Source organism: Equus asinus, chromosome X, assembly GCF_041296235.1.
Source record: "Equus asinus isolate D_3611 breed Donkey chromosome X, EquAss-T2T_v2, whole genome shotgun sequence".
In the NCBI taxonomy this organism is placed as follows: Eukaryota; Metazoa; Chordata; class Mammalia; order Perissodactyla; family Equidae; genus Equus; species Equus asinus.
In genome coordinates this window covers 75827563-75842564 of record NC_091820.1, presented here as the reverse complement: position 1 = coordinate 75842564, position 15002 = coordinate 75827563, and the positions used below count along the sequence as shown (strand labels likewise).

The 15002-nt window shown below is 36.0% G+C and overlaps 1 protein-coding gene across 7 annotated transcripts in view; it reads right to left on the bottom strand.

Annotated features, from left to right (window-relative positions):
- Positions 1–15002, bottom strand: part of PCDH11X (protocadherin 11 X-linked) — a 664017-nt gene that overhangs the window by 348476 nt on the left and 300539 nt on the right. For all 7 annotated transcript variants that reach the window (XM_044763834.2, XM_070502551.1, XM_044763830.2 and 4 more), the window contains one exon: positions 12445–12525. In XM_044763834.2, the coding sequence (XP_044619769.2) occupies positions 12445–12525 (81 nt within the window). The remainder of the gene's footprint in view (positions 1–12444; positions 12526–15002) is intronic.

Sequence of the window (15002 nt, the reverse complement as noted above, 5' to 3'; positions counted from 1 at the left end):
CTGAGGGCTCCAAGCAGCAGAGTTCATTTGATCATGTTTCAGATTTAGCCTCTCATACGAAGAATGCCAAAGGAATTTTGAAGAGCAGCAGTGATGATAGATGGAAAGTAAAACAATCCGTCTGGCTTCTTGGGGCTCTTGTTCTGTTAAGTCCTACCACTTGACTCCTTGTCAAAGAAGGGCAGAGTTTAATGAGTTAGTTATTTTAGAGGCAAAATCATCTTCCCCTTTAGAGACTTTAAAACAAAAATGGAAACTGCTCTGTGAAATGACATAGGTTTAAAGACAGGGCAGCACGCACCTGTTTTGAGAATGAATGGATAAAGAAATGAATAAAACTGCATTAAATTATAAAACACTAATTAGTGGCCTGGAGCTCAATAGGTGAAAGAGTATATACAGTCATGCATTGCTTAATGATGGGGATATGTTTTGAGAAATGCATCGTTAGGTGATTTCACTGTTGTGTGAACAGCACAGAGTGTACTTAGCACAAACCGGGATGGTATAGCCTAATACACACCTAGGCTATACGGTACTAATCTTATGGGAACACTGTCATATATGCGGTCCATCATAGATTGAAATGTCATTATGCAGCATATGACTGTATATGAAATTAAACATATATTAATGTATAATGTGATTAACATTTACTGAATATTTGCTATGTGCCAAATATTGTACTAAGTACTTTATATAAGTTATGTATATAATCCACATCAATTCCTGACGAAAGAGCTGCATCATTATTGTCATGACAAATGATGTGAAAATAAAACTCAGAACTATTAAATAGTTTGATGAAGATTATATAGCTAGTCAGTGGCAATGCTGATATTTAAACCCAGAACTATCTGACTCCAAAGTGCAAGCTCTTATTGTCCTTACAAGACAAGTGTAGGCAAATACCACTGCTTATGTAAGAGAGAAATATGTGCCTGGCACTGAAGAACACTCAGTGAATGCAAGATGCTATACTAGATGTGGAGTCATGAGTTGAAAACCATCCCTGCTCTCAAACAACTAAAACTGTAGTGGGATAATATGACATGGGTGCAAATAGTTGAAATGTAAGTCTGTGTGTGATAAAATATTTGAGAGATACAGACAGTGATATGGGAGCTCAGAGAATGGAGAGCTAACAGCCAGTTGGGTGAATTGAAAAGTATTTCACATGGTACCTTAAAAGATGAGTACTATGCCAATGGTTAAGCACAGGTGGCGATAAGGGAAGAACACTGTTTGGAAAGGGAGAAATATACAAATACATAATCAGGGAAGAATAAGGAAGTTGAAGGAAGACTCTGGTTTTATTGGAACATAAGTATGCATTAATCAATTAGCCAGAAAGAAAAGTGTAGAAAGACCAGAAAGAAAGTGTGGACCAAAACACGGAAAGATGTAAATGTAACTAAACTTCTTTCAATAATTAATGGGAGACATCTGAAGATTTTTAAAGGTAGGACCATCCATAATCAGTATTGGAATTTAGGATGAAAAATAAGGTAGCTGTTTGGGAATGGATTGATAGAAGAAATCTAGGAGAGGAGAGAGGAGATGAAGTTTTACAGCAGTAGTTCAGGTGATGTGTTTTTGCAGCTTACTGTAAAGAATACACAGATGAAATATATTTGGAAACTCACTCTTGTGAATTCTTTCTAAGATAACTCAAACCTGAGCAAAGATCTTTGCAGAAACCTGGTGAGAGTTTCAATATGAGTAGAAAGTCTTCAGTTGCCGCACTCCTCTTTCAATAAATTTAGACAACAAAAAAAGAGCTCTACGTAAAGAAGGGCTGACAACTGCAGAGGGATCAGGATGCTCTATAACGTATACTAACAGGAATTATCAGCAGGAAATAGCATCGGGAGGGCTATCCACTACAAAGTCAAAGAAAACAGAAAACTAAACAAAATAAAACAATAAAGGAAAATCTGTAAAATCTCATAGGTATGTAACCTGCTAAATTGTTCGAGCGTTGCTTCTCTGACATTGGAGCACTAAGATTAAATGGAGCAATTTCACATTGTGGCATATGAGACAGAATGTGTTCTAAACAAACAAATCCTGGAATGACAGATTCATCATTCAGATTGTTATCTACCAAAATCATGAGGTGAAATATTTCCACATCACACTAAGAAGCTCCCTGCCATTATATATCCGTTAAATATATATATAATATTAAATATTATATGTTTGTATATATAATTATATATAATATATAATGCATAATATAATATATTATATATATATTATGTATATATATACAATGAGGATAAAGGTTTGCACTACAATTATTCTGGAAATCAACGATTGGTCTAATCATTAGGTCATAGACTAGATCTATAGTGAGATTTTGATAAGGTTTACTTTTACTTGTATTAATTTTTAACTTAGCTCTGGATTGCATCAGCAGGTGTATCAAAGCATCTAGAGACCTTATGCACTTGCTTCTATGGATCTGAGCAAACTCAGCAGTACTTCCTCCAAGAGAATTTCTTTACTTTAATCTGCTGATAATAGTTTTAGATTTGCCAAAATGAAGTAGTTTCAGCATATAATTTCATGCTTATCTGAGAAAGTGATATATAAACTTGAATCACCTGGAATTGTTTTCCTTTGGGATATCTCCTACCAAAATCAATGCAGAGGCCAGGACAGGACGTGTGATGCCCCTGGCATTTATTTAGTTTTCATTTACAGGTACTTCTGGAGGTTGTCAGTCCACTGCACTGCAGGAGGTGAAGGCCAACGCCACCTTGGGCCCTAACTCATCTGCACTATATCTGGGAGTACTTTAAGATGCCCAGTCATCTCACCGCCTAAGTGCAGAATTTAATATGCTAGGATACACCATGGACACCTGAATGTCTGTGTTAGCTAATGCCAATTTCATTTGCTCAGCTCATATGCCTGCAATTTCTCCCTGCTTCTTGTTTTACCTTCCAATTCTTAGACGGGATTGGAGAAAAAAAGGTATTGAAAATCTGCTTATTGAACATCTACTATGTGCTTGTTTTAGAATTTATGGTGTTAGTTTTCAGAGCAATTTTATGAGAATGATATAAATATCCCTATGTTACAGACGTAAACAATTTCAAATACTTTATCACTGGCCCCAGGCTTCACGTATAGTTCACGAGAGAGCCATTGGCTGGAGTCTTACTACAAAGAGAACCCAGTAATATCCTTGCATGAATATCAGCACTGCTTAAATACCTTTTCAACAGAATCCCTCCCACAGTTCAGGACCTGTAGCTTCTGGAAGTTAGTCCAAATTTATCATATTCCCCCTTGGGCATTCCAACTTACTCTGCTGACGACTGTCCTTTGAGGATCATGCCTTCATGCCGAATGGTGCCCCAGCTATCGCCCCACCTATTCCTGATGTTATTCCTCTCTCATGTGACCTCCATTTAACTCCCAACATGATTTACTTGTGAGCCCACATAGTAAACCAGGCGATGAGCTATTACCACATCTATTTCAGTGTCATCAAAAAGGTTTCATCTGTGATTGCAAACACCATTTGTTTTGCTTGGGTGCTAGGCATTGCTAGAGAACTCCTGCACAGGCTGAGGAGTCATAGTCCAAACTCTGTGTAAAGAAATGATTCATATGATAAAATTATACCTATACTTGATTTCTTCCTTATATTTTGAAATCATAGAATCCATATTTTATTCATCTGAATTATTATGGTACCAAATGACGTTTAAAGTCTGTATCTATTTTCTACTTTAGAGCTTAATAAACAGTAGATATTAACAATGTAGTTAGCAACTTCTTTTCAAAATTGGTCGCCAACATTTTGTAAGCCAAGAGCTTCAGCAGAATGATCCCCATCTATTGTAGTGTGTATTCATCTGCTGTGGGTGCCTACGAGCCTTTTATCTGTGGACATGGAACAAATCCGCTATGCTGCTGAGATTCATTAACATGCCATGGGAATCAGTGGGATGTCTGGTCATACTTAGGATGCATGTTCATTGAACAGACATCCTCTAAGAATATAATAAGAATGGGCGGCAGTGGAAGGCTGGGGAAAGATCATGGACGTTAGAATCAGAAGGTTTATGTTTGAATCCCCCTATCTAACACTTGCAAGCTGTGCAACTGTAGGTACATTATTTAGCCTCTCTGAGCCTGTTCACTCCACTAAGAAAAGAGGATATTAATAGCCACATCTCAACAAAACTGCTAGAAAGACTGAAGAAAGGCAAATAATTACTGTAGAGCACGTAGCATGATGCCTTTAGTAGTCACTTAAACATAAAGATACTGATGATTAAAAGTAAATTACTCACTCCACTAAAGGTGAAGGACAATGGTTAAATCTTAGGATCCTGGTCAGAGAACAATGTTGAGTAAGTTCCATATTTCTAAAAATAAATCCCTACACTTATATATCATGTCACATCAGGGCATGTTGATTTTTTTTTTTTTAATTAGGGTTCCTATTGTATAAAGAGTTACATCTAAACTTGGCTTGGCATTTTAAGCCTTTCCACAATATAACTCTTGAAGATGAAAATAACCTTCATAAGTTCTCAGATTAAGCTTTGGAAAAACTCTGATCTCAGATCCTTCCATGATAATAGCTAGCTTACATTGCCATAGAACATACACTTTTCCCTAGAATATAAAGAAATCGTAACAACAACAAAAATAAAATGCATCCTGAATCTGCAGCCAAAAGATAAGTGCTTTGGGCTTTGAGGAAGACATGAGTTATGAAGTGAGTGGTTCCAAAAAAAATTTTTTTAAATAAGTGTATACCTTAAAAGCATTATCAAAAGTATCATTTGGTGTGAAACTGAGGTTGGCAACTAAAGGAAGTTAATGGCGTGTGCCCCTTGGAAACAATTGTATGGTTTCATGACTCCAATGAATTTTTTTCAAGATTCTTTGCTGCTAAGGAAGAAATTGCAAGTGGCTCCACCAAGTAGACACATTTTGGAATGAATAAAAAACACTGCCTAAGTGTATTCTAACATTTGACGATTCAATTATACATAATTGAAGGCAGTTTTCTTGAATTATGTATTTTTTTCCTTGCAAGAGAAGCAAACGCACTAGTATTGACCATTAACCTGAGCATCTAAACTTTCCTTTGCAGTCGTTTTACTTAAAAGACAAAAAGAGAGGTTGGCCTGGTGGCGCAGCAGTTAAGTTCGCACGTTCCGCTTCTCGGCGGCCCAGGGTTCGCTAGAGAAAGAGGGGCATGGGTGTTAGCTCAGGGCCAGCCTTCCTCAGCAAAAAGAGGAGGATTGGCAGTAGTTCGCTCAGGGCTAATCTTCCTCAAAAACAAAACAAAACAAAAGAAAAAACCCAAATAGAACCCCTCAAACTTGTGTGACTTACTCTGTCAGTAACTGTAGACCATTTAGAATATAAAGAATTATAAGAACTGATTTTACTTTATGAAAACTGATTAGCCAAACCCCTGTGGATTTCTTAACCATGCTGTAGTAAAATATAAGATCACTGTAGCAATTCCTTCATTAAATGAACTTACTGTTAACATATTGAATTAGTGAGCCTGTTAGCCACTATTCCGAGATTACAAGGTAATCCTTTAAAACTGTAGGAATTCTCTCATTCTATCCCTGTTAATTAGCTTTTCTCATCCTCCAGAAAGATTGTCAGTAAGGATTATTATAGTAGGTTTAATAATTCTAAAAATTTCATTTTTTTCTCATTATTTCAATGCATCATATTCTTTATGGTCCATATGTCTCATTGTTCTTTTATTTTCATTCGAGCATCATAAAGAGGTCATCTTACTTTATCATATGCAAATATGCACAGGTGTTCTAACTAAATAGAAAATTGTTAGTTTAGCACCAGAAAGAGATTCCTTTTAAAATATTTCTTGTTGAAGGGACCACCTTCCATTTTTGCTGTTCATTCCTTGTGAGAAATTATCATATAGTTGTTAAGAAGAGGAGCTTTGGAGCCAGACCCGGGGAGCTTGCATCAATCTTTGGTACTTGCTAGCATCTCACTGTGCCCCAACTTCCTCAGCTATAAAATAGGGTTAATAATAATAGGTTTAATACTAGTCATAGGTTTTTAATGAGAATTAAATGAGTTAATATTTTAATTGCTTAGAAGGATACCTGGAACATAGTAGGTTTATCTAAATTTTGCCAAACAAAAGAAAAAAAGTCCATTGCCACATATGACTGCCTCCATCATTCCAAAGTAAAATTTGTTCTGCTTTCATTATTTCTCTTGAATCCCTTTACAGTGTTTGCATTGTTTTATTTCTTTTCTGTGCCAGAGGTCAATTATGTTCTTTGTGGGAGACATATGAGTCACTAGCTCTGGGCATCAAGATTTGGGGAACTAACGTCAAGTAACAGGTCCATTCCCCACCCTGATGTATTCTACAGCAGTTGACCAATATTACTGTTCCGAGCTACTCTTTCTCAATGAAAACAATCACAATATGTCTGTATTTAATGAAGTACAGTGCTGGCCAAGTTAATGTCTATATTCATAAACAGACTGTCATCTTAGCAGAAACATTTTTTCATAAGCAAGGCAGTTGCTATTGAAAGTCACAAGAAAACCATGAAAAGACCCCCCTAAAAATATATCAGTTTTATTTTGTTTCATTTTCTGATAGAACATTATTTAGTTTTAAAATTGCTAGCTCACTGAGGATTGTAATTACTAAGAATCATGGGAAGGGAAGGTGGGGGGGATTTATTATGCAAGGGGTAAAGATCAAGTCATTATAAAATGCTGCATTACAAAAAATAAGAAATCCACTCCAACTGGCATATGTATACAGCATGTGTTGAGCTGGTGAATGATCATTTTTGAGGAGCTCTCTGTTGCCCCTAAGTACTGTACAAATGCTAGGATGTTAGCTACAACAAATGTTTATGACCCCATTGGCCCTGCACATTGAAAACTGCACTGGGTGATTTGATTTATTTCCCAACATTACTTAAAAATCACGTTAATTTAAAAAATCTAACTTGGAACTTCAAGGTGTGTACTACAGTTGTGTACATAAATATTTTCTAAAGAGTCTAACAAAAATACTAAAGGAAATGGACCTATAAGGACAATACTTATAAGAAAATGGACACTTCCATTTTGATTTTCTTCACTCAAAGAATAAGTTGACCTATAATTTCATGGTTCATAAGTTACTTTAATTAGTTGAATAGTTGGCTTTTACAGTTAAGAACCATTCTGCTTTATGGGACACCTTTGTAGCATTTGCCTGTTTTTTGAAAATAAACCCTCAAAATTTATTCCAGATGTGCAAGAATGGCTCAACATCCACACATCAATCAATGTGATTCACCATATTAACAAAATGGAGAAGAAAAACATGTGATTATCTCAATAGATGCAGAGGGAGCATTTGACAAGATTCAGCATCCTTTTATGATAAAACCCTGCAAAAAATGAGTATAGAAGGAAAGTACTTCAACATAATAAAGGCCATATAAGACAAATCGACAGCTAACATGATACTCAATGATGAAAAACTGAAAGCTATCCCTCTGAAAATAGGGACAACACAAGGATGTCCACTCTTACCACTCTTACTCATCATAGTATTGGAATTCCTAGCCAGAGCAATTAGGAAAGAAAAAGAATAAAAAGTATTTAAGTTGGAAAGAAAGAAGTACAATGGTCATTATTTGTGGATGACATGATTTCATATATAGAAAATCCTTAAAAATCCATCAAAAAATTAGAAATAACAAACGAATACAGTAAAATTGCAGGGTACAAAATCACCATATAAGAATCACTTGCACTTCTATACACTACCAACAAAAGAGTAGAAAGAGAATTCAAGTACAATCCTATTTATAACAACAACAAAAAGAATAAAATATTTATAATTTAGCCAAGGAGTTGAAAGACCTGTACACTGAAAACTGAAAGAAACTGAAGGAGACAGAGAAATGGAAAGATATTCTGTGTTCATGGATCGGAAGAATTAATATTGTTAAAATGTCCACACTACCTAAAGCATTCTACAGATTCAGTGCAATCTCTATCAAAATCCCAATGACATTTTTCATGGAAATAGAACAAAGAATCCTACAATTTATATGGAGCAACAAAAGACCCCAAATAACCGAAGGAATCCTGAGAAAAAAAACAAAGCTGGAGGTATCACACTCCCTGATTTCAAAGTATGGTAATCAAAATAACATGGTACTGGCAGAAAAACAGACACACAGATAAATGGAAGAGAATTGAGAGCCCAGAAATAAACCTACACGTTTACTGGCAGATAATTTTTGACAAAGGATCAGGAACATAGAGTGGAGAAAGGAAAGTCTCTTCAATAAACGGTGCTGGGAAAACTGGACAACCACATGCAAAAGAATGAAAGTAGACTATTATCTTACACCATACAGAAAAACTAACTCAAAACAAATGAAAGACATGAATGTAAGACCTGAAACCATAAAACTCCTAGAGGAAAACATAGGCAGTACTCTCTTTGACATTGGTTGGCAATAACTTTTTGGATATGTCTTCTCAGGCAAGTGAAACAAAAGAAAAAATAAAGGTACTACGTTAAACTAAAAAGCTTCCACACAGCAAAGAAAACCATTAATATAATGAAAAGACAACCTATTGATTGGGAGAATATATTTGCAAAGCATATATCTGATAAAGGGTTAACATCCAAAATATATAAAGAACTTGTACAACTCAACAACAAAAAAATCAATCAAACCAATTAAAAAATGGGAAGAGGATATGAGCAGATATTTTCCAAAGAAGATGTACAGCTGGGCAACAAGCACGTAGAAAGATGTTCAACATCACCCGTTATTAGGGAAATGCAAATCAAAAACGTGATGAGACATCACCTCATGCCCATTTTAACAGCTATTATTAAAAAAGCCAAGAAATAACTAGTGTTGGAAAGGATGTGGAAAAAAGGGAACCAACGTACAATGCTGGTGGGAATGTAAATTTGTGCAGCCACTATAGAAAACAGTATGGAATTTCCTCAAGAAATTAAAAAAGAACTACCATATAATCCAGTTATTCCACTTCTGGGTATTTATCCAATGAACATGAAAACACTAATTTGAAAAGATACATGCACCCCTATGTTTATTGCAGCATTATTCACAACAGCCAAGACTTGAAAACAACCTAAGTGCCCATCAGCGGATGAATAGACAAAGAACATGTGGAATATATATACAATGAAATACTACTCAGCCATAAAATAAGATGAAATCTTGCCATTTGTGACAACACGGATGGAATTTGAGTGAAACAAATCAGATGCAGAAAGAAAAATACCATATGATTTCGCTCAAATGTGAAAGACAAACAAACGAACACATGGATGTAGAGAACAAATTGGCGGTTACCAGGAAGAAAGTGGGGGAGTGTGAAAAGGGTAAAGGGGCACATGTGTACCGTGACAGATGGCAACTAGACTTTTGGTGGTAAATGCAATGTAGTCTATACAGAAGTTGAAATATAATGATGTACACCTAAAATTTATATAATGTTATAAACCAATATTACCTCAATAAAAATTAAATTAAATTAAAAAAAACCCTTTAAAGTCACTATCTATATCATGAATTTTAATTAATTGGTATCTGAATGGTTCAGGGGAACATTATAAAAAAGTTTAAAGATTTCAATGAAAGAATAGAAATAATGTAATTTTCAGATTGCATTCTAGTTTCCATAATTTCTATTTTCAGATTGTTGCTTTTTAAATACAACAAATGACTACTGAATATCTTGCTAAATATGAGATATTTCATAAGGAACCATAAAAGCATATTCACAAAGCAACTATTTTCTCTAAACTGTTCATAGGCAAGCACAATGTTTCTCAAAAACAAGATTGAAAAGTCCTTATCTGTACCATACGCATAGTAATACTATATAGTGCAATCCACCACTGTACAACGTATCTTACATTTCAGTTGAAGTCTCAGGCAGTAAGGACAATCAAGACTGTCAGATACTTAAAAGACTTACCTAATAAAAGAGCCTCGAGCAAAAAGTGTTCATTATGTAAGAAACAATTGTTGTCTCTAACAAGATTTTAAGTTCATAAATAAACAAAAGAACAGTAATTGGCAAGAAACTAGTAGAATTAGTTATATGGCACTCCATTTAGTAGAACACAGTCAGAAGTAACTGGCTAGATAGAAATATTGCTGATAGAGTATCTTCTTATTCATAGAGGGAGAGCATTACATAACAATGTCTAATTCCATCTGTCTTCTAATTATTTATGCCACTCATACTTTATCTCAAACTGTTAGTTCAAATTTTTGGACCTTAAAGTATATGTTTTAAAATTGTGTACTTTTCCTCAAAACTGCTATTCTGAACTCTGCAATAGCTTCTTAATCAAGGATAAGATATAGATTATGTCACCTTGTATCCCACATCCTCACCAATTTTCTTGAGACCAAATCAGACATGCACGCCTTGAAAGTCTGAAATTTGGTAAAACTTCACTAGTTGAGAATTTAGCAATTTAAAACTTGTAACAATTTAGACAGCTCCTGGGTTGCAATGTACCTTTCTTTAATTAATCATTTCTTCCCTGCATGTATTAATTCTGTAACTCTTCCCAAAGAGCATAAATTAACTCTGTAAAATATTGTAGAAGTTATTATTACAGAACATATGACTTGTGAATTTCAGAAGCACACATGAAATAATAAACAAATGTGATTTTCCTTTCATTCCACTTGGGTTGTCTTTCTAACACTGTAGATGTGTATTTATGTATCTACATTTTCTAAATTTATATGCTTTGTAACAAATAAAAGACATTTGAAAATAACTGGGTACAGGATAATTTATGGTTATCAATTTGGTACCCAAGAGGTCAGATTCAGGACGTTTACTTTATTAACAAGAGTAAGTCAACCAGCCACAGAATAACAAATAACATACAAATGTTTAGACATCCGTCTCCTCACTCCATTTTTAAAGTTCCCTTAAGGCCTGTACTAAGAAAACAAATTTGATTGGATTTGTTAGTCACATTTTGAGCTGTTCTGATTAAAATGAGTGAAAGTGGATTCTTGAAAAATACCCAGAGGGCCGGCCCCGTGGCTGAGTGGTTAAGTTTGCATGGTCTGCCTTCTGCGGCCCCGGGTTTCACTGGTTCGGATCCTGGCCGCGAACATGGCACTGCTCATCAGGCTACTTTGAGGTGGCGTCCCACATGCCACAACTAGAAGGACCCACAACTAAACATATGCAACTATGTATTGGGGGGATTGAGGGAGAGGAAGCAGGAAAAAAAAAAGAAGATTGACAACAGTTGTTAGCTCAGGTGCCAATCTTTTAAAAAAGTAAAATAAATAGAAATACCCTATAACTTAATTTATTTAAGTCAAACTAGTTTCCCCTTGAACTGATTTGTATTAGTGAGGTTTTACTAAAATTTACCTAATTAGCATAAAACCAAAATACCCTATATTATGCTAAACCTCAAATTTAAGTCATATTATAAAACAGCAATTCTCAATTTTTTTCAGTCCATGATCTCGGAATTAGACTTAAACATCAGTGGAATAGACAACCACGTAGAAGATACTTTTTGAGGAGTGCTTGTACCTGATCCAACAAATAAACTAACTCTGTAACCAGAGGCCCACCAGGACAAATTTGAATTGACCCCACCTCTTATCAACAGAGTGACTAAGAATTGTTTTTCAGAAAATTTGCAAAGGCATATAGATAGAGCATGTGCAGAAGAGGAAATCTTGACCCGAAACGACAGCAGAACCAAAGATTCTCCTCCCCATGGAACCAAAGGACCAGAACGTGACTGGAACTTGAAAGTTGGATTCTCATCAGAGGTGAGGGGTCCGCTGTCTAGGAAGATCTGGTGTTAAAACCCATTCCCCACCTTAGCACAAACGTCTAAAATCTTACTATAAAGGTTTAAAACTTTACCATAAATGTTTAAAACCTTACCACAAATGTATAGAACCTTACCACAAATGCTTAAAGCCCACCAATCCAAACCCATCCTGCCGGAGCTTCCCCGTGCCAGCCTATTCTCTTAACCTCTTAAATTTCACACCAGATCTTGAATCAGGGAGACAGATCGGAGAGCACATCTCTCCTGTCTCCTTGCAGATTGATCTCACAAATAAAGCTGCTTCTCTTTTCCCAAAGACTGAAACTCTAATAAATTGGCTCGTTATGCACATTGGGTGGTAAGCCCTTGCTTGGTAACAACTCCACTATTAATATCAAACCACACTAGGAAGAAATATGGATTTGCTGCCACATTTTCACACTAGAGTCTGGCATAAAACCACCTAAAATCCTTTATGGAACACACATTGAGAAACACAACTTAAGAATATTTCTTACCCATTCATAAAAATCAGTTAAAAGGAATAGAGAGGAAATATCAAGTGTTTCCCTTCATACCTGTGGTTGGGGATGAGTCCAGATCTCCACAGTTGTTGCCTCTTTCATAGGGGTGCGAGAACGTACAACCTCCTTCACTGGCTTTAGAAGGGAAAAAAAAATAGAAGTATTTTTTAGGGGTTTGTTAAAAGTGAAAAACATGGTGCATTGCATACATGCATCAAACACAGGTAAATAAGGTAATGCCTGGGTAAATATCTCTTCTAGATATAATAGTTATTGAGGGCTCACAATGTGGCAGGTGCAGCTCTAGGTAGTGGGAATAAAAAAACAGAAAATAAATTCCTTTTCTCATGGAACTTACACTCCAGTATTAAATTTAGGAGTTCCATTAAGCTTATGAATGGAATTGTGGAGGACAATTTAAAATATTTAAGTGGGTTAAATTTGAGCTGGAGAGAATTTCAGTCCAATGCTTTTACAACTCTGTGGCTTCGACAGCTTGTATTTGTAAATTCATCCTTGTTTGAAATTAAAGTCTATCCTGTGTCTGCCACCACATCACAAACTTGCTATCTGTTATACAAAGATATTTAATAGACGTTATAAATGCCAAGAAATTTGTGAACCAATACACAGATACTAATCTCCCAGCCCAGAATAATTACCAAGGTCTTGAAAAGATGGCGTCCTTATCAATTAAACTTTCCTCAGGACATAGAGAGGGTACGTTCTCTGTTTTAAAAATATTGAATGTATACTACACACATTTTCTGTACATGTGATTTTAGTATGGGGTAAAAGAATAGGTAAAATGTTATCATTTGATCTATGGAAAGGAAAGATTTTTCAAGGAAACTGAGAAAACCCAACTCAGTGACTGTTGGAAGCTTTCATGCTCTAATAGCAGAGCTGAGTAGTAGTGAGAGAGACCTTATATTACACTCTCAGGACTTTGAACTACTGTTTGATTTACTACAATTTGCAGTGTTGCCACTATTACTTGACAGGGTTTGGGAAGGGAGGAGAACATCCCATCAAAAAATATGTCTCCCTGTATAAGGATTATTTTATGCTGATAATTTTTAAGAAACAGCAAACATAGGAAAAGCTCTGAAAACTGAGTAGAAGTTACCCTTTTGTAAGAGACATTGACATTTATAAGGGAAAACTCCATTTGTAAGGATGGCTCCCTCTCTGTACCAATAAGAAGAGGATGACTAAATCTCTAGAAACTCTTATCGATGGAGAAGGCAACACACCTAAATCTGCATAACAGCCTTACCCTTGTTTACTGTGTTCTTCCTGGTAACCTTCTATAACTGGCTCTCCCACCCCCAACATTTTCTTTTGTCTTTAGCTGGAAATGGTACAGGCATATCTTGTTTTACTGTGCTTCACTTTATTGCACGTCACAGATACTGCGTTTTTTCAAATTGCAGGTTTCTGGTAACCCTCGGTGCAGCAAGACTATTGGTGCCATTTTTCCAACAGCATTTCCTCACTTCATGTCTCCATGTCACATTTTGGCAATTCTTGTAATATTCCAAACACTTTCATTATTATATTTCTTATGGTGATCTGTAATCATTGATCTTGGATGATGCTACTGTGATTGTTTTGGGGACCACAAACTGTGCCCGTATAAGAAGGCGAACTTAATCAATAAATGTAATGTGTGTTCTGACTGTTCCACCAACCAGCAGTTCAGTATCTCTTCTGCTCCTAGGGCGTCCCTATTCCCTGAGACACAACAATTTTGAAATTAGGCCAATTAATAACCTTACAATGACCTCTAAGCGTTCAAGTGAAAGAAAGAGTTGCACATCTCTCATTTTAAATCAAAAGATAGAAATGATTAAGCTCAGTGAGGAAGGCATGTCAAAAGACAAAATAAGCAGACAGCAAGGTCTCTTGTGCCAGTTAGCCAAGTTGTGAATGCAAAGAAAATGTTCTTGAAGGAAAACAAACAAGCTGCTCCAGTGAACACATGAATGATAAGAAAGCTAAGCAGCCTTATTTCCGATATGGAGAAAGTTTTAGTGGTCTGGATAGAAGATCAAAACAGCCACAACATTCCCTTAAGCCAAAACTTAACCCAGAGCAAGGCCCTAACCCTCTTCAATTCTATGAAGGCTGAGAGAGATGAGGAAGCTGCAGAAGAAAAGCTTGAGTCTAGCAGAGGTTGGTTCATGAGATTTAAGGAAAGAAGCCATCTCCATAACATAAAAGTGTAAGCTGAAGCAACAAGTGCTGATGTAGAAGCTGCAGCAAGTTATCCAGAAGATCTAGCTAAGACAATTAATGAAGGTGGTTACACTAAACAACAGATTTGCAATGTAGACAAAAGAGCCTTATATTGTAAGAAGATACCATCTAGGACTTTCACACCTAGAGAGGAGAAGTCAATGCCTGGCTTCAAAGCTTCAAAGGGCAGGCTGACTCTCTTGTTAGGGGCTAATGCAGCTGGTGACTTTCAGTTGAAACCAACACTCATTGACCATTCTGAAAATCCTAGGTCCCTTAAGAATTATGCTAAATCTACTCTGCTTGTGCTCTCTAAATGAACAACAAAGCCTGAATGACAGTATATCTGTTTACAAGATGGTTTACTGAAT